Here is a 20,677-nt window from a genome sequence, read left to right as displayed (position 1 = left end):
GTAGTACTGGTTTTAAATAGATTATCCAAATTCATAGAAATATCTTGGCCTCAATTTTCGCAAACTTCCCCATGTACACGTAATGCCAGGCTTTCAGTTGTCCTCTTATTTTGTCTTTTAGGTTTCTGCTTACAGACTAAACCTATGTAATTACTATAATGTTTTCTGCTAAAAGTTAACAATTTGGGGTTGATATATTAACTCAATCTAGAACAATGATTTTTCCCAAAGAATTTTATTCCTTCTATATCTGAAGAATAGAAGGAGAATTAAACCAGGAATAGAAACCAGAATGAATAAAACCCTGTCTGTAGAGGTGGCTGGAATTTGGTTAGACCTGTGTGTGTGCATGCATGTGTGTGTGTGTGTTTATTTATGTTTATTTTTTTGTTCAGGAAAAAGCCAAAACAATGTTGGATAACATGAAGAAACTGGAGAAAGAACTGTTCAAAGAGATGGAATCTATCCTTCAAAACAAGTATCTTGATGTGGATAAAGCTGTTCATCTCTTTCCTCAGTGCGTAAAAGATGAAATTAGAATTTATAAGTCAAATATTAGTTCTTAGTGATCATATAAATGTCATCAATCTCCCTCAGAGTCAGAATCTATCAACTTTGTAAATGATATAAACCTAGTTTGAGCAGATCTGATTGTTCTTCAATAGCACGCAAATGATAGCCATTAGATAATTATTAAATAACTATTAGAACTACATGTAGTCTTCTTGAGATATTGAAAGAAAATAACATTGGAATTGAACACATGTATCATGGATAGCCAGGTATTACTTAAGGAACTGACTGGTAATTATTTTTTTGGCCACAGTATCTTTTTTGAAATCACAATAATTAAATACTCAATTGTGCATAAAGCATGAAACATTAAAATAATGCATGGATTTATGTTTAGTATAATTATGTACTGTCCTCAAATAAATTTCTCAGTTACAACAAAGCAGATTTTTCTTTAATGGAAAATATTGTCTCAAGTAATGAGTTTTTGTGCTTTAGGCAAATATTAATTGGCTCTAACAAAATTTTCCAGATCTACACATTCTTATTACAGTGTATTAATTCTGTGAATGCACTTCTGATAAATTCAGATATGCTCCTTGTCAAGAATTGGCTGACCAATGAGTCTTAGCTATAATTATCTAGCATTTTTTTGGCCACGCCCCTTAATAGGCTTTTATGTTAATGTTTTTAGAAAAGCTTGTCTGGGAGATTAGGAAATGGGATAAAGGAACCAAGACCATAGGAAACACTGTTTCTGTGTCTCACATCTCTCTTGTCTTTCACATTTGTTCACTCAGGGAAAATGGGAACAGGAATGAGATAGTTGAAATTAAATAAAATTATTAGTGTATTATGAACATTAAGAACATTATCATGAAATATGTATTAGGAACATTATGAGTAATATCTGCCTAAAGTTTATAAAACTTTGTTAAAGTTGCATAGAGATAACCAAGACTCAAAGTTGCAAACATAAAGAAAGAAAAATCCAACTCAAAATAACACTATTGATTTCTAGAAATGTTCATTTTTGTTATTTTATTACATTTTCATATTTGTTGGTCACTAATACTGCAATTAAGAGTATTGCTAAAGTCATGGATCATTATATTTAAAGAGTGTACAGGAAATCATTTTTAAATTCTCTCATAAAATCTATAACCGGGTATTACTGCTCTTGTCTAATATAGGGCAGCAATTACAAAAGAAATCTGTCTCAGGTACTCAGTTAAATCTGTGTTTGCTTTATGTGTGGTTCAGGGATAGTTTTCTCCCTAAATCATGAAGACCCTTGTTCAAGCCCCATACACCTCTCTTTTTAATATATAAGGAAAACTAAGGGTGAGCAGTTCATTGATTTATCAAGCGACAAGAGAATCTTACTTCTGTCTCTGAGCCAGCATGTTTGCACTTTGTCTTTCGACACCATCCTTAACCAAACTAGCACCATCTCTCACCTGGACCACTGAAGTTAACTTCTTCTACATCCATTTTTTATTTTTATCTCTTTCCACTGTAGAGTGATTTATTAAAAATTTGAATCTGATCATGAATTTCCCTCCTAAAAACTTTAAAAAAATAGACTTTGTCAGAGCAGTTTTAGGTTTATAGCAAAATAGAACAGAAAGTACAGAGTTCCCATATACCCTTTGTCCCCACCCCCACCTATCAGCATCTCAAACCAGAGTGGTACACCTGTTACAACTGATACACCTGCATTGACACATCATTGTCCCCGAAAATCTATAGTTTACATTAGGGCTCACTCACTCACTGTATGTTCTGTGGGTTTGGACAAATGTATAATGACATGTCCACAATCATAGGATCATACAGAGAGCAGTTTCACTGCCCTCAGCAGCTCTGTGCCACTTACTCATCACTCCCTCCTTGTAACTCCTGGCAGCCACTGATCTTTTTATGGTCTCTTTAGTTTTGTCTTTTCCAGAATGGCATATAGTTGTAATATTATATTCAGCCTTTTCAGATTGGCTCAGTAACTTACTTAGTACTTAGCACTTAAGATTCCTCCATGTTTTTTCATGGCCTGATAGCTTATTTTTTAGTGTTGAATAATGTTCCATTGTGTGAATATTTTAGATGCTGCTATCCGCTACTGAAGGCCATCTTGTTTGCTTCCATGTTTTGGCAATTTTAAGTAAAGCTGCTATAAATGTCTATATGTAAGCTTTTGTGTAGATGCACATTTTCAACTCATCTGGGTAAATACCCAGCAGGCTGAGTCTAGACAGTATGGTAAAAGAGTATGTTTAATTTTGTAAGAAACTGCCAAACTGTCTCCGAAGTGACTACCATTTTGTCTTCCTACCATTGTTTCACATCCTTACTGGTATTTGATGTTGTCAGCGATCTGCATTGTGGCCATATAAGTGTGTAGTGGTGACTCATTGTTTTAATTTGCATTTCCCTGACGCCATGTGAAGGAGAGCATCTTTTAATATGCCTATTTGCCATATGTAAATATTCTCTGGTGAGGTATCTGTTTGGCTCTTATGCTCATTTTAAAAATTAAGTTGTTCATTTTCTTACTGTTGAGTCTTAAAAATAACTTTTTTGAGATAAGTCCCAATCCTTAGCAAATACCAACATGATCCTGCTGATCTACCCCATCTATGTTATTATACTTTCGCCATTATTAAAGTTTTTACCTTGCTGTTCTTTCAAGACTTTGAATGTGCACAGTTCCTTTATGATGGCTGTACCCTCTGCTTGGACCATTTTCATGTGCTTCCCTTTATACAAGTAGTTCTTTTCATCCTTTAGAGTTTTGCTGAAACACGACTTCCTTAGGGAAGTTGTCCCTGCACCACAAGGTCAAGTTTTCTTGTTACAAATCTGAAAGCCACATGTGCTCTTGATCACAAGTGTAATTATATGTTTAATATCTGTCTCTCACAGTACAGTAGAAACTTCATGAGGATAGGAACCATATTTTTGAGTGTGTTCATTATTCAACATCATGTCTGGCACAAGCCTGATGCTCATTGAATATCTGTTAAATTATCTTTCAATGCTGATGGAATAATTTACACAGTCCTCTTCTCTGCTTGTAAAGTTGAGAAAATTAGGTAGTCTATCTGTACAACTTGATAGTCTTTGATAAGTCTCATGTGAACCTGTTGCCTTTTTCCATACTCAAAATGGGAATAATAACCTCTCAAATAAAGATAAGCATTATTATAAGGATATGTAAGTTAATACATTAAACAGTTTTGGAGACTTTCACTCTATAAATCCAATATGGTATTTGGGTTTTGTGTGGTTAATTAATGCCTTGTAGTATATTTTAGAAAATGTAAGGTTTTCTTAAATTCAATGTGTTTCGTAAGAATAAAAATATTGTAGTTGAAATTAAGCTTTTTTGGAGTCAACCCTTAAATCATGTGGTTTATTATTTACCACTAGATAGTAAACTAAGGGAATAATCTAATAAACAGGATTTCAGAGAAAGCTAGTTTGATCTTTGATAGAGACATCAATTTATATATTAATCTTCAATGAAGAATTTTGCCCTACAAATAATTATATAACCTAGAATTTTGGAAATTTAGTTTCCCTTTGTAAAACTTGCCAAAAATAGGTTCTACAGAGTGAATGTTTTTCTTTCTAATTAATTACTTTAAGCTTTTATCATACCAATTTTGGAAATTTATCATCCAGTCTTTTCCTGTACAACAGCAGTAACATTTCTGATTGTGAACTGTGTTTCCAACCATCACTCATCACACGACTACCTATGTTCAGTGTCTAATTTAACATTTTAATTGATATGAGACACGAAGGGGCAGAAGCTAAGAGCTGTAGTCTGCTGCATAGGAAACATGTAAAACAATAGTTTTACATTTTTCTTGCTCGTAGAAATTTTCTGATAATTGTTATTCTTAAAATGCCAACACTTTACCTTACTCAAGTTTAACCTTCTAAGTTGAAGTAATTGCAAGCTAGGCATGAAATTACTCACTGAGAACAAGGAAAAGAATGACTGGCCATGCTGAAGATGAGTATAAAAGTGGCAGAAGTTAACCAATATCGTATCAAATAATTTTCCCAGCTCGGACCCTGCATATTAAAATTATGAAATATGTGAAAAGGACTTTAATGTCATATTGACCCATTAATAAAAATGTTTACTGAGTGCTAATTGGGAAACACCCTGTGTACTGATCCCACAGGGCCACAAAGAATAGAATAATCTCAGGACACCCACCTAAGAAAATATGGAAACTAATAGAAAAGACCTCTATGATGGCTTCTGCATTAGGTTACTCAAAAGACGCTGGCAGTGCAAGTTCAAATAGGTGTTTTATTGAGAAACTTGCTTTGTCAGTGAGTAAAAGTTACAAATATTTTCATTTAATAAAAGTAGCCTATCCTTAATCCTAAAAACATCTCTTCAAAGCCTTCATTATCTGAAACCACGGATCATTCTGATCCAGGGTTTTCTTTTAGTGTCTCCCATGGAAAAAGATGCTGTCCATTCCCTTCATGCACATAACAGAACGTATGTAGTATGATTTGTTCACAAACAAAACAAGTTCTCCACAGTGATTTGCCTGCATGCATGTGAATTAATATTTTTATGCTGCAACTATAAAAGTCTCTTAATGTAGCAATGAGGCTTTATGTTCCTGAGCTTTCTGAGAGTTACAATGTGATTATACTAAGAAAGAAGTTCCACAGCAATATAGTTGTGCTAAAAAACATCCCCATTCCCTAATCATAACTTAAAATTGGCATAGATTAATACAATACACTAAAGAATAATTTACTTGTTAAATACATTAGGTTTCCATGTAGGTTTAAAAAAAAAACACAAACATTTGTTGCATTAAAGGGCAATGATTTAACCCTATAAATTATTTTCTAGATGGCTTCTACATATGAAACACTAAAAGTATGAGGTAAATAAATATTTGGAACATGTTTTACATAAGTTAAACCAGCATTGACATGTAATAATAGAGGTTCAAAGGTCATGTGAATAGATTTCTTTTTTAAAATTTACTGAACATAAAGGTTATCTGAGGGCAACATTTAGTAATTTTCAAATTTATGGTTTTTTTTAAATACATGAATGCTTAAAGACAATTCTAATGTAAAAGCAGCATGTTAGGCTTAGAATTAAAAAATCTTGGCTTGTACTGTGTAGTTTTTCTTCTTTTTAACTGCAGGAAATAAGGTAATAGGCTATCCCTCTGCACTGTGATGCTTTGTGCAAACACCAGAAAATACATCACATAGCAATGATTTTATTGATGAATTTTAAGTGAATCTGCTCAAATTATTATTTTTAGTATTAAAGTTAAAGATTAGACTATACTTCTGTTGATGGGGATAATATTTATGGAGGTTCTTACTTCCCTCCTAATGGCACAGATTAGTACTTTGGATAGAAAAGAAAACATAAACCTGAAAAATAGTGCTTCTAGGTTTTAATGAGTACTGTTTGTCAAGGAAATGGGAAGAACAGAACAACAAGGCCTCTTATTAGGATCATTAAATTTGTTTGTAGGAGGTGCTATCAATAAATGCAAAGTTGTCATAATTTAAGCTCCTCTTCATGTCAGCAGTACACCTGCCAAATTTGGCAATTTAAAGAATAGTAAATTGGATGTTGATTTTCATATCACAGCAAACAGTTGCAGGAAGCAATGTTTTAAAATGTTGGCATAATTAGTTTATATTAACTATTTATTATCAGAACTTTAAATTTTGATTTGGTTTTCTCTCCTTCCTTAGTCAGTTTCCTACACATGAAATCGTAAAATTCTTGGGGTGGGAGCACATCTCATCAAATTATACAGAGGCACCTGAAGCTTAGGGAGGTTGTAATTTGCCCAGGGTCACACAGTAACAGATCTGGGGCTAGACTATAACTCCACTTGGGCTTATCTCCTTCATACTTTAGGTCTTAGGGGATGGGGAAGAACACTCAATTTCTTTATCTTTCCTGTGGGGAAGTGTTTGCATTAAAAACAGGAAGACTCTGTTCAGAACTCTTTTGAAGAAATCTGTAAAACAAGTACTCATCCCGAAATTCATATTCGTTAGTAATATGTTGGATAACTCCCCCTTGCACCAGTCTGTCTCCGTATATCACAGCTTCACCACGGTCAGCTGCAAGACCAACTTCAATCAGCCAGTTCACCAGGTCACAGCCACAGAAGGTCCCAGCAGAAGTCTTTGCACCACACCTGGATGTCAAAGGAATGATTAACTCATATATTCTTTAAATCTGGTGTCAGCACTGCATGATGGAGGACAAGCAAGGAAAAACAGAAGGAGACAGAGGAGCACAGCACGATAGTTAAAAATGTGGCAGGAATGAAACTGTTCGGAATATAAAGGGTTAACTCATCTGACCCTAGAAAGCCCCCCTGGAGGGAAATAAAATATGCTAATAATGCTTATGAAACAGAAACACAAAAAAATGACTTAGAAAATATAAATGCTTCTACCAAGAAATATTATTTTTATGGTAGATGGCCTTTTATGATCACATCCATTCTGTAGACAGCTGAATATTAATATTACATATTTTACAATTTATGTAATATATCTTGATTATAATTGGTTAATTTAATTATCGTAGGAACATTAAATGATATTTTTTACAAGCTCTTAAGACTATTACTAAACTACTCAAATCAAACTTTATTTTCTGCTTATTGTAGTAATGCACAAATAACCTTTCTTCTTGCCCTCAGCAGCCAAGACAATCTTACTGATGTTTGTCAGGAATTTGCTGCATTGGAAAGCACGAAAGGAATAAATGACATCTGTCTTGCTACAAATCTAAGATTTTTTTAAGTGTACTTTGAGTATGAGTCTACTTCTTGGTTTGTTTAAAATGTCTTCCTAATGCAAATGTGGGGTGCCTCAGGTATGAACAAATAAACAAGGGAAAAAGAAATGTAAACAAACCACTTAAATGAATTCTGTACATTTTCATTCAAATATGCAATAGACAACATGAGTCTGTTGACAAGCATTAGTCAAAGTGTAAAACCTAAAGTGCTTGACAATAGGAAACAGTGGATGAAAATCAAGATGAAATGAGAAACAGGTGACAGAAATTTAAAATATTAAACCACAATGAGTATATATTAGAGTTTCATATAAAAATTAGAAAAGGTTAATATACAGGAAAAATTTTCTCAAGTACATAAAATCACAATATTTTTAACATGAGTATTTTACTTAGTAGTGAGATAACTTAATTTATGCTTTGCAACTGCAAAATCACTTTGAACAAAACCCTGAATATTACAACCTGTGTTTGAGCTTTCTTCCTGCTTGTTGATTTTTGATTTATAGCCCAACAACTTCTATCTCAGACACTAACTGAATAATATCTGCTTCCTTCTGACTGATCAGGCAGCTACAACCACAGCCCATGGAGCTGTTCAGAGTGGCAGAGAATGTGCCACAGGCTGCTCAGCAGTACCACTGCCAGCCAGTGTCTGCCTGATCAGCCCTCTGGGACTGAGGCAACCGGGCCGCCCTGCAGAGGGCAAAAGCCACACTTCCTTCTGACAGTTGGCATTCACACTGGCCTCATGGAACTAACATTGAGTTCACTGTTTTAATTTTAAAAAGCAGTTTCAAATTGTTGAAACCATATGTAGATGGTACTTTGAAATAATTGGTTTTGACCCTTTAAGGGTGGGAAACTAACTTTTCTTCATAATTTACCATTTCCAGAAACCGGAATAGGCCCATCCTACAGATTTTGTTACCTTTCCTATAGATTTCAGGATCTAATTCAAGCAACCCCGAGTACCAGATATTTTAAAGAAAAGGAAAACTAAGATTTGGAGAATTGAACTTGCCCGATTCACACAGCTAGTAAGTGGCAGATCCAGGACATGAGTTCAAGTGTCAGTTTCCACCCAGCGAGTCCCCTTCCCGCTAGCTTTATCAGGCTACCTCCTGGTTATAATGACATGTAGTAGCATAATATATGTAAATGAATCATCCTGAATGGTAACTTTCAAATTTTCAGTTATAGACATAAAAGTATTTGATTCTTTATGTTTTGTTTTGTCTTTCTCTTTTATGACAACCAAAAATACTAGCACTATAACATTTATTTACTTATTTCCTGCTGCATTCTCCATATCTTGATTAGAAGAATATATATGTCACAAACTGAAGATTAGAACTTTAAGTGAAAAATAAGTAGCAGCAGGATTAAGAGACAAATTTCATTTCATTTTCTTGACAATATCATTAATATAATATACCAGTAGGAGATGGAGAATATAAAATCACTTCTACATCCACTGTATCTCAAAGTTTTGTGAGACACTAATGGCCAGCATGAAGTGAATGTTAATAATCTACTACATTTTGGTTCATTCTAAAATTTTTACATTTATGGAAATCAGAAATTAATTTAAAAAAACAAAAAAGTGATATGACTCCTACATATATATACATATATATGCTATATCTTTAAACTAACCCATAGTTATTTTAACTTTTACATGTATAGGTTTTATTGAAAATAATCATGTAGTCACACCTACTTAGCCTGATACAAACCAAAATTAATCATCAAAAATATAATCTGGAACCCATACTTACCTTCTTTCCTTGACAATGTTTCGAATACAGAGGTCACGGTGATAATGGATAAATTGTTGACAGGTCATTTTTATTTCCTCAGGAACAGGAGAAGCCCTGTTTTCTGCTATTTCTTTATTGTTCCACAGGAATTCAAGTCTGAAAACCAAAATTTAAGGAGGCCATTTTTAAGGACAGAAAAGCACTGAGAGAGAACCCCTTCCTACTTATCACCCATCAACATGGCTGTTCCAAAGCTGCATTTGTCAAAGCTGTTATCTACAACACCCAGGCATCATTGTCTCTGCAGCAGAGACTACCTGCATTTAAATTTAAAAGCAGTCTACTTGCATTTAATTTTCTGTTCAAGGCAGGCTGGGGTGGGGTGGGGGAGTGAACATTTTATAAACCTTCCAGACATGTCTGATCCATTTGTTTCTAACCAAAAAGTGAAGTTCCTCATTCTACAATCTACTTAAAATGCAAAAATAACAGAGATCAAGTATTTTATTTAGTCACTTTCCAATTTCAGTACCAGAGACAACAAATACCAGGATCTGGAGTGCAGAACGATTCTGTTGCTGTGAGCCTGGGTAATCAGTCTGTTCAGCATTTCAACTGATCAACATGAAGCTGATAACTGCGTTCAGTGCCTTTCCTATTATGCTTTTCCTGCCTCATGAAAGGATGACCTTAGCATGTACATCTTAATGATAACGATGTTAATAGTGATGAAAAAAAAACAGTTGCCATTTACTGGGCATCTTTTATACAGCTGGTAGAACAAATTCCATTAGCACTTGTGGTTTCTACTAATTATGACTGAAAACAAATGAGGAAGTACAAGTATTTGCCCCATCTGCCTCTTCCTCCCACCCCCAAGTTGGAGTGTTCCTGCTTCATTATTTTTCATAAAGAAATTCTGTATCTGAATTCAAAGAAACTCTTCACCAAGCTAATAAAAAACCAAAAATTTAGAAAGAAGAAAACTTCAGTTTTCTATATATTGTCTGTTTGATAGAGAAATCCTGTTGTCAAAGGAGAAAGATAAATGTGGACCTCTGGGGGAATACCATCTGCTACTTTTATTTCCAAATATATTTTCAAGTTTCATTTTACTTTCTGTAGTTAATGGCATAGATAGAAGTCAGTGTTAATCAATTCTTGTTAAAATGCAAATTACAGTGTTGGATTCTTCCAGTATTTTCTCTGCAGGATTTACAACACATGTGAATCAACAGATAACCTTTATGTGTTAAAACCTTGCAGTCTCCTAGCAGTTACTAAAGGTTTAAAAATATCAGTATCTGACTAGAATGGCCTTGTCATCACCTTTACAGATACAGATTTATTTCAAAATTAAATGTACCTTCTTTTGAAAGGCAGGATGATTAAATGTTTGTCCAGTCCAAAGATGCCAAAGGAAATAAATCCCTATGGGGAAAAAAAAGTTTTATTTTTTATGAACTCAACAATGAAATTTTAAGAGAGAAATTATGAAAGCCACCAAATTGTTTGGGGAAGCAAACCTATAGCAAACAGAGCAATATTTCAAATGGAACATAAGGCAGACCCTCTGAAGTTCAGCCTGGGGCAGCTATGACACCTGACTACCTCTTCTCAGTCATCTGTCCTACGAATTCCAGTGGGTGCTAGAAACCAGCACTGAGCAGCCACATTTGCATGCTAGCTCTCTGAAGAAGATTAAGGGCTATAAGTCTTTGTTTCCCCTTTCTTAAAAAGAAAATAAATCATCTCTCGTGGTTATGTATTCATTATTCCCCTGTTAAAGCTTCAGAAATAATAGAGTTAACAAGTGCTATATTATCTGATCAAAATGAGTAACTGAACAAAATTTATGTGAAATGAAGCTGGCTAGTACTTAGGGAAGGACTGAAGGACTTGGGGTGATGAGGCAAACTGGCATCAGATATTAGCCACAGATGAAGGTGCTGAGGAACGCTTGGGGAGACAGGAGACTGGGAACTGCTATTTGTCGGGCACAGTGGGATAAGCATCTACGCGCAATTTGGTGGGAGGCAGGATGGAAAATGCAATATATCACATGGAGGACCTACCTTTCTTCACCCTCAAGCTATAAACAACCAAAAGAATGATCTTACTGTGTAACATCTTCCCAAGGGGAAAATGGAATGGGGTCAGGGGTTTGTGTCTCTCCCTCCTTTGAAGCACTTGAGCCATAAACTGGGAGCAATATTTCAAATGCAACACTCCTAGCATTAGTTTTTGTTTATGAAGCTTTCTCAGTCCCAGGCCTCGGACAGCTCAGGTTGGAATGGGCTGAGTAAGACTATAATTATTCAACATAGTATTTTGTAGCTCTTGGGTAAAAAAACCAGATCTTAAACAGTATCACAAGTGAGATGGGCATCAAGTAGTCTTTGACGCTCATGTCTGTAATAAACTGATTGGGTCACTCGTCTGTCTAGATATAGCCATTTTTGCTCCTACAATAAAGGCAAAACAAACTGAAAATATTTCAAGAAATTGGTGTTAGGGAAAACTTGTAGGAGTGTCTACTGATAGATGTTAACTAACATGTGGCTGGTCATTTCAGGTTTAATAGGAAAACCTAGTGATTTCAAACACAGTACTTCTTTCAACCTGATACTTAACCAAAGGACAAAATATTCTCTACTTAAAAAGTAAGACAGAATCAAATTTTGCAATTTGCACAGAAAAAATTTTCCCAATATGTAAAATGTCATTTATCCTTAAATATCCATTTTAATTGTGACATAAAGACAACAGCACCTATCATACTAGTTCTTCATGGAATTTTAGTTTCTAATTTTTAAATGCAGATGATAATGTCTACTTTGCAGGTATTATTGTGATGTGTTTAAATGAGATAGATAATGTAAAATGCTTAACAGGTGGCATATAGCAGATTCTCAAGGAATAGTAATTACTATCCTGGCCAAAATTTCCCAAAGTGACTTATTAAGACCAAAACACAGTTTAAAAAGTACTTGGAGCATCTTGTCCCTGCTTAAATTACTATTCCTTATCTCAAAATCAAAGCAAAAACTACTTGGTATTTTTGCTTGAAACACTCAGTGTGCATTCTGATGACTTTAACCAACATAGAGATAGGCAGCAGCTGTCAGCTGTCATGAATACCAGCAGCTGACAAACGAACGAAACTCTTTTGATTTAAAAGAAAACAACAACATCTGTAGCCCTCTCCCCCCAATCAACCCATCCAGGAAAATAAAAACCCATCAAAGTTCTCAGTAAATAAATACCTGGCCAAAGTTAAACACAGCACAGAAAAACTGTAATTCAACATACAGTCTTCCAGGCTCTTGGTTGAATAGCCACCATAAACAACTGGAAAGATTCTGAAAAGGAAGGTGAAAATAGTATTTTTAAATGAAGTAAGATCATCATTTCTTTCTATGAAGAACACAGTACAATAATGTATCTACTTAATAATTAGGGAGAAAAAGACTAGGGGAAAAACACCAAGACTATAGAGGCTTCGTCTTTGAAACAGGTTTCAACTGCTCCTCTTGACAGATGTCATTCAAACAACATATTCTAATCACATTTCAAGCAAGAAGACATGAGCCATAATACAGAAGCTTACATAATACATCAAAATCAGAACTGCCAACTAGCCTAAGACAGGACTGATTTTAAAATTAGTTCTATACAATGAAAACAATCACTTCACTAAGCAGCAATTCTTGGCAGCATTTCTTACTTTTTGATTTTTGTTCTTAAACATCAGTTTAAATGGTGCTGGCAGATATTCTATATAAACGAGCATACTAGCGTAAAAGGGTTTCTGCATGGCCATCTCCTATATCTACGCGAATTACAGAATCATCTCAAAAAATTATGTAATGATAACTGGTAATTCACAAAAGACATAAAACTAATTTTAGAAATCCTTTAGTAATCAAAGAAATGCACTTTAAAAATAAAAGTGTTATATTTTACTTTTAAATTATTAATATAAAAAGTGTATAATATTCAATGCTGGTGAGAGTACTTTATAAATACACTATTCCTTTGGAGAACAATTTAGTAGAATGCATCCAAAACCAAAGAAATGTTTATACTTTTTGATCCAAGTTTCTCAACTTTGATGATCTATCATAAGGAAATATACCACACAGAGTGTTTATTACAGCATTTTGAAAAACTAGCAATAATTCCTAAGGAAGATGTTGAGTAAATTATAATGTATCTCCTCTATGGTTTATTGAGCCATTTAAAGTAACAGTTATGAACTATGTAGCAAAAAGAAAATGCTTGACATAAGCTACAAGAGGATATAAATCTATATGTCTGATTAGAACCATGAAAAATGTATTACAAAAGAGAGCAGTAATTTTGTTAGTATCTATCATATGAAGTTATGTTATTTTCATAATTAAAGACTTTTTAAAAGTTTCTTCAGGGAATATCTTCTGAGAGACCATGTAGGCAATTATCTACTGTCAGTCAAGGAATATATTTGGAAAAAGTGGCCTTGCATCACAGGAGATACCTGGTTTTACCAAATTCCAGGTTCAGAGCCTAGAATGAGTAAGTGATTCTAAGCAAAACAAGCTATTGGAGCATTTAGGCAACAGAGTAATGTAAATTACTCATTCTCTTTTGTCCCCAAAACATTTAGATCAAGATTGGGATTCAGATGGCCTAGTGCCACCTCCTTAGGAAGTAGCAGCTAAGTTTCTCCCAGATGACTGCCTAAAACCTTTGCCAAACATTTAAAAAAGATGGCCCCAAAACAAAATTAGAAGCAACATTACAGCAAACAGGCCAATAATCAGAAGTAAACACAGCAACACATGTCGAGTCAGTTGCTGATCTCCACTCTGCAGATACTGTTCTTCTTCCTGGGCTAACATGCAGCTCTGGGAGTTACAGCGACTCACACAATGATTATCTATAAAACAGTAAGTACAACGATTTGTAATCAAAGCTTTTTATGTGAATGCATTTTAAATTCATAATGACTTCCTAAGTAAACCACCACATATGCACATTCAGCTCAGAATCAGTATATTGTTAGATGAAATCCGAGGAAGACTCCTTCATGTTGTTTTAGGAAAGTTCTACTTGACTGTTTTTATCAGAAAAAATACTAGTATGGAGTAGCTCCTTTTACACTATTCAATAATATATGCGTATATATATATATATATAAGGCTAAATTATTACTATATACTATATATAATTAGTATGTAATAGTGTATATGTTACATTATTATATATAAATTAGCAATGTATATTTTAATATATATATGATTGTTATATTGATCACATAATTATATCAAATAATTATATATAATTAAATAAACATTAAATATATATTAGCTCTATAAATTAACTATGTATACATACATATATATTTTAAAGGCTAAATTAGTAAGTCAAGTTTTACCTCTGGTAAATCTGATAAAAAATGGGCAGAGGCATCCTGAATAGACATTTTTCCAAAGACATACAGATGGCCAACAGACATATGAACGTCACTACTCATCAGGGAAATGCAAATCAAAACAAGTATGAGATATCATCTCATACCTGTCAGAATGGCTATTATCAAAAAGACAAGAAATATTAAGTGTTGATGAGGTTGTGAAGAAAAGGGAACCCTTGTTCACTATTGGAATGTAAATTGGTACAACCACTATCCAAACAGTATGGAGTTTCCTCAAAAAATTAAAAACAGAATTACCATATGGTTCAGCTATTCTACTCTTGAGTATTATCCAAAGAAGATAAAACACTAATTAAAAAAGACATATGCATCCCTATGTTCATAGCATTATTTACAGTAGCCAAGATATGGAAACAGCATAAGTGTCCATCAATGGATGGATGAAGAAATTGTGAGAGATACATATATGTGTGAGTGTGTACATACAAGTAAATACATACACAATGGAATATTGTTCAGCCATAAAAAGGAAATCTTGCTACTTGTAACAATTTGGATGGACTTTGAGTGTATTAATGCTAAGTAAAATAAGTCAGAGAAAGACAAATATCATATGATTTTACTTACATGTGGAATCTAAAAAACAAAACTCATAGGTACAGAGAACAGATTGATGGGAAGTGGGTTAGGGGGTGGGTGTATGGTGACAGGTGGTAACTGGACTTATTGTGGTGATCATTTTGAAGTATACAAATATTAAATTATTATGTACACCTGAAACAAATATGTTACATACCAGTTTTACCTCAATAAATAAATAAATAAATAATCTGAAATTCGGACCATACATATGATTCAGTCTTAGTCTATATGCCAAAAGGTTATTACTTTTAAAGATTTTTCTTATTTTATAAAAAAAAGAGTTTATTTAAAGTATGTGGGTTCAAAATGTAATCATGCACTAATTAATTGGTCCAGGCCTTGGAGGAAGGGAGTAGGGAAAAGTCTCAGCTTCTAAAACAAGAAAAAGGGCCAAAAATATAATGGTGCCTAGGGCAAACTTCTTGGAATTATTACTTGGGTTAAATATATTGGAAACTTTATATGTACTATTACTACATTATAAGAAGTTAATTTTTTTACAATGAGTATTCTATTATACACAATTATTATCCTATTAGCACTTTCTCTCATCTTATTTGAGAATACATAAATAATGTAGCTTCTATAGAAATGCTATGTAGAGTTCCTTTAAGGCACAAGGATAATGAATCTTCTGCTTCTCAGGCCTAGCTATCCTCATACATCCTCACGGGCACTTACTTTTCTCAAATGAAGCAGTTCCAGGCCCCAGGGTGCTTGTGTTGGCTGCTGGTTCTGTGGACGGGCAGTGCAATCCACCATTTCCCATGGAGCAGGAGCAGCAACCTATATTGATAAAATCACACATGTGGGCAGAGCCCAGTCACCGCGGAAACGGGTTTTGAGAGGCGCCGACCAGACCCAGCCGTACAGACACAGCCAGTCACGTGGACGCCCAGGTCTCCCCTGCAGCCTCCAGGGAGACTGTTTCACAAGGTATCTGTCCAAAAGTATTCAGATGTGCTTATAAGAAGCTAACATTTAATGAGTGGCAGGCAAAGGATCACCTCCTTTACACCTTTACATATTGTCCCCTCATTGTATGAGGCAAGGAAAAATGTTTTTATCCAGTCTGTTTATTAGTTTCCACTGTGCTTTGGGAACTAAGAATTTAACACTTACCTAAAATACACCCTTTATTTCATCACTCCTCAAAATTATGCACTAATGCTCTATTGCTTAGTTAACTCAGACTTCTTGGCCTGCATCTGAAAGCTCCCCAGGACTCAGCCCCTCTCCCCCTGTCTGACTACCGCTAATATTTAACAAGGCCTTCCCTTCTTTTAGGACAGTTCTGTAGTGTTTTCCATGAGCCCCATGCTTATTTGGGCCTCCTGGCTGCATTTGCCATGCATGGAATTCCCTCATCCAAAGCCTCTCCTCCTTTAAGTTCAGCTCAAGACTCACTTCTTTCAAGAACATGTCTCCTACTAGTTTAGAAGATGAAGTAAAGGGAAATATATTTTTTCTTTTCAAACATATACTGCTGAAAATCTCTTGCTGATTTATAGTTATATTGGTTTACAGAGGTTATATTCAGACATCTGTTACATGGATGAAATTGTTTCTCTTATAGTCAGAGAACTGCATGCAGTGTCCTTTAAAACATTTCACACATACAGACATGGTACTCCCTGAAATAGGTTGTAATAGAATAGTAACTTTGTGATAAACTATTGAAATTTAATATGATAGAAAAAGGAATATCTAGGCTGACCCTTTCATTGATAGGTTTTAATTCTTCAGGAGTGTTCTTAAAAACAAAAAAGATCTCATAGTATAAAAACTATAATTTATAATAAGCTATTACAAATATCTTTCTAAGTTTAAGATAATGGCACCATCTCAAGGTTAAAACAGCCCCACAAAACAATAGAAAAGAAAATATAGAGATTGTCTGGCCCAGCCTTATCTTCAGAAATTTGAAGGCTTAAATTAGTTGAGATTAAGTTGATAAGAAAACATATAAAACCAGCCCATTCCAATGGCACATGTGTAGGGAACACACACACACACACACACATACACACAATTATGGCTACGATGAAAAGTGCCATGGCAGTTTTTTCCTTCTAATGTAAGAAGGATATATTAGTAGCCGATTAGCCTTCTCTTTTATAACTGCCCTTTGATCTCATATTAAGTCTGTAGCAAGGGGCAGAACTATTTTGGGTATTGAGATTTGGGGAGGCCAGGCTGGACATCTAATGTGTGTGAATACTACCAGCAGATCAGAAGAGAGCAGGGTTTAGGGAAGGAAAACATGGGTTAACAGGCAAATAAATAATTACTTTGTCATGGCAATTTTTAGGGTGGCTTCAGAGAACCACAGAATATCTTACACACACATCCAACTATCTATCCATTTAACAAATATTACTAAATACTCACAATAAGCCTGATACCATGATAGGTGCTGAGGCTACAGTGATGGGCAAGTTAGTCATAGCACTTACAGTCTAGTGGGTTATATAGGTAATTTAAAAGCAATTATAAAACAGTGAAATGAGAGGAGGGAAGACTAAATACTGCAGAAGATTTCCCATGGAGATAAGCAATGGTCTTCTGGCTCTACATATATTTATACTAAAGGCACAAGCTAGTTTTCCTGCTGGAAGGTGAAGACAGGATTTAAGAACATCCATGGCACAGCTTATTTGCCATTTTTAAAAGACAGGTACAAAGATAGCAGCAAAAAACTGGACTTAAGACACTCAGTTTTGGGTAGTTTAGGGCTCCCTGTACATGTTCTCAGGCCAGTTCTGAAACACTCCTGGGAGAAGAAGCCACAGAAAGCCAGCAGAAGTGGTGGTCTTCAAGCCCTGATTGAAAACACACAGTAGATGGGGACAAATATAAAAATCCACAAAGAAAATAAGGAAAAGGATGCTGGGAAGGGTCAGACAAATAGAACTGAACTTCCATTTTAAAAGGGAAAATCATCAAGAGAGCTCAACAGAATGAAATTCTGATGCTATAATCACAAAGTATCTAATAAAGCAATTAGTGAACATCATCAACAAAATAAACTAAAGCAGGGATAATGGTGTTAAGTCAGGAGCTGGCAAAATAGTCTTATGTAGTAGGACTCCTATGTAGTAGTTTATTAGCATTAGATATGGAAAGTGCAGGACAGGGAACTTGCACAAGATCAAACAGTAGTAAATTGTGGAGTCAGGATTTGAACACAGGCAGTCTGCCTTCAGACTTTTTAACCACTGTGCTATCTACTTCTCAGTTTGGGACAGAGGAAAGGAGGTAAGGGGAAGGAAGGCAATGTACAAGATGGGGATTTTCTCCCTTTTAAGACAAAGATAGTTAAATTTTTTAATCCTTTCTCTTGTTTCACTCCTTATCCTTTACTTACTGACATTACAACTAATAGTTTTGAGAGTAGTCATCCCTCTACTCCACACACACCCTCTAAACAAAATAGGTATCACTATTTACACTCCCTAGCATGATGCTTTATGTCTATGAAATCTCTAAAGGCACCAATGAATCCAAATTATATACTGTGTTGCTCAGTTCCCTCTTGAACTGAAACAAATGCCATAAAAAGTATCAAAACTTATTAACAAAGTTACTAGTTAGGATCATACTTTCACTTATAACAAGGATTGGCAAACATTTTCTGTGAAGAGCCAGATGATAAACATTTTATGCTTTGCATGTCACTGGGTCTTTGTTGAATAACTCAACTCAACAATATAGCACGAAAGCAACCATAAGTTCATATAACTTTCAAATGTCATGAAATACTTGTCTTTAACAATTTTTCTTCAATCCTTTAAAATGCAAAAACTGTTCTTAGTTCTTAGGCCATACAAAAACAGGTGGGGGGGGCTCAAGATGGCAGCACGAGTAGGGCGGCGGAAAGCTCCTCTCAAAACCATATATATTTTTGAAAATACAACAAATACAACTATTCCTAAAAAAGAGACCAGGCTGCATCTACATCTGCGAGAACTCAGCATCTCACAAAAAGGGTAAGATACAAAGCCATGACCAGGCAGGATCCAAGCACTCCCCCCACCCCAGCTCACCAACAGGAGGAAAAGAATCACAGTGGGGAGGGAGTGGAATACAGGACTGCTAAATAACCAGCCCTAGTAATCTGCACCGGGAGCACAGACACACACTGCATGGTGTGCTGGATATTAGGGAAACAGAAAAGTAAAATCCGAGATGGAGACTGAGAGCAGGTCCCCACAGCCTGGGACAAAAGCAGGCACTTTTTAAAAGTCTTAAAGGGACAAGGGCTCAACAGCTAGACAAAATCATCCCAGCACACTCATCCCAGAAGGCTGGGAATCTTGAGGAACTTCAGGCCCCCTAACCCCCTGGGGGGGTGGGGGTAAAGCAGAGTTCCCCCTCATGGCCATAAGCAGCCTACCATTCATTCCCCCCAGCCAGCACTGCAAACAAACCGGCTGACCCGCCACAGCTGCAGAGCAGCTGGAGAACAGCCCCGCTGACAGCAACCACACAGAGTCTCCTCCCAGCACGCAGCTAACCGGAACAGACAGAGGAAGCCAGAGCAAGGTCTGGAAGGCACAAAGGGGCACTCTTCTTGCAGGAGAACACATATGGCATGTCTGCCACCCCCTGCAGTACGTTAGGCTATCCTGAGGGCTGCCCAGCTCACAGCAGCTCAGGAGATTATCCCAGAGCCCGCTCCCTGTGTGCAGGTAAATGGCACAGGCAGCAGAGAAGGGCAAGGTGACCAACGAGCAGGAAAGGACTTTGTTCTCCTAGCTGACACATGAGCCACCTGCCTGCAACCACTTCTATCACCATGAAAAGGCAGAAGAATCTGGTCCAGTCAAAAATCACTCAGATAACTCCAGTGAGAGGGCCTGGGGAGATAGATATAACCAATCTTCCTGAAAAAGAATTCAAAATAAAAGTCATAACCATGCTGATGGACCTGCATAGAAATATGCAAAAGCTAAGAGATGAAGTCGGAGGGAGAAACAATCGATAGAAGGTCTTAAGAGCAGATTGGGTGAGCTGCAAGAGACTGTCAATGAAATAGAAATCAGTGAACAGGAATACAGAGAAGCTGAGACAGAGAGAGATAAAAGAATCTCTAGGAATGAAAGAATATTAAGAGACTGTGTGACCAATCCAAGCAGAACAATATTCACATTATAGGGGTACGAGAAGAAGAAGAAGAGAGAAAAAGGGATAGAAAGGGTCTTTAAAGGAATAATGGCTGAAAACATACCCAGGCTGGGGAAGGAAATAGTCTCTCAGACCATGGAAGCCCACAGAACTCCCAACACAAGGGACCCAAGGAGGACAACATGAAGACATATAATAACTCAAGTGGCAAAGATCAAACATAAGGACAGGGTATTAACAGCAGCCAGACAAAGAAAAAAGATCACCAACAAAGGAAAACTCATCAGGCTATCTTCAGACTTCTCAACAGAAACCTTACAGGCCAGAAGAGAATGTCATGATATATTTAATGCAATGAAACAGAAGGGCCTTGAACCAAGA

At 35.7% G+C, this 20,677-nt stretch overlaps 2 protein-coding genes across 6 annotated transcripts in view; one reads left to right on the top strand and one right to left on the bottom strand.

Annotated features, from left to right (window-relative positions):
• SCRN3 (secernin 3) overlaps window positions 1-3,201 on the top strand; it is a 41,960-nt gene extending 38,759 nt beyond the window's left edge. For all 4 annotated transcript variants that reach the window (XM_017675255.3, XM_017675253.3, XM_017675254.3 and 1 more), the window contains one exon: window positions 396-3,201. In XM_017675255.3, the coding sequence (XP_017530744.3) occupies window positions 396-566 (171 nt within the window). In that variant the 3' untranslated portion in view covers window positions 567-3,201. The remainder of the gene's footprint in view (window positions 1-395) is intronic.
• A 2,569-nt stretch (window positions 3,202-5,770) lies between these two features.
• The window catches only part of GPR155 (G protein-coupled receptor 155), a 49,080-nt gene continuing 34,173 nt past the window's right edge, over window positions 5,771-20,677 (bottom strand). For both annotated transcript variants that reach the window (XM_073218674.1, XM_017675252.3), the window contains 6 exons: window positions 15,851-15,955; window positions 13,893-14,029; window positions 12,375-12,470; window positions 10,475-10,539; window positions 9,127-9,264; window positions 5,771-6,731 (listed from right to left, as the gene is read on the bottom strand). In XM_073218674.1, the coding sequence (XP_073074775.1) occupies window positions 6,479-6,731; window positions 9,127-9,264; window positions 10,475-10,539; window positions 12,375-12,470; window positions 13,893-14,029; window positions 15,851-15,955 (794 nt within the window). In that variant the 3' untranslated portion in view covers window positions 5,771-6,478. The remainder of the gene's footprint in view (window positions 6,732-9,126; window positions 9,265-10,474; window positions 10,540-12,374; window positions 12,471-13,892; window positions 14,030-15,850; window positions 15,956-20,677) is intronic.

Source organism: Manis javanica, chromosome 12 (assembly GCF_040802235.1).
Source record: "Manis javanica isolate MJ-LG chromosome 12, MJ_LKY, whole genome shotgun sequence".
In the NCBI taxonomy this organism is placed as follows: domain Eukaryota; kingdom Metazoa; phylum Chordata; class Mammalia; order Pholidota; family Manidae; genus Manis; species Manis javanica.
Note: the sequence above shows the minus strand (reverse complement) of the source record. Positions and strands in the feature narration are given on the sequence as shown.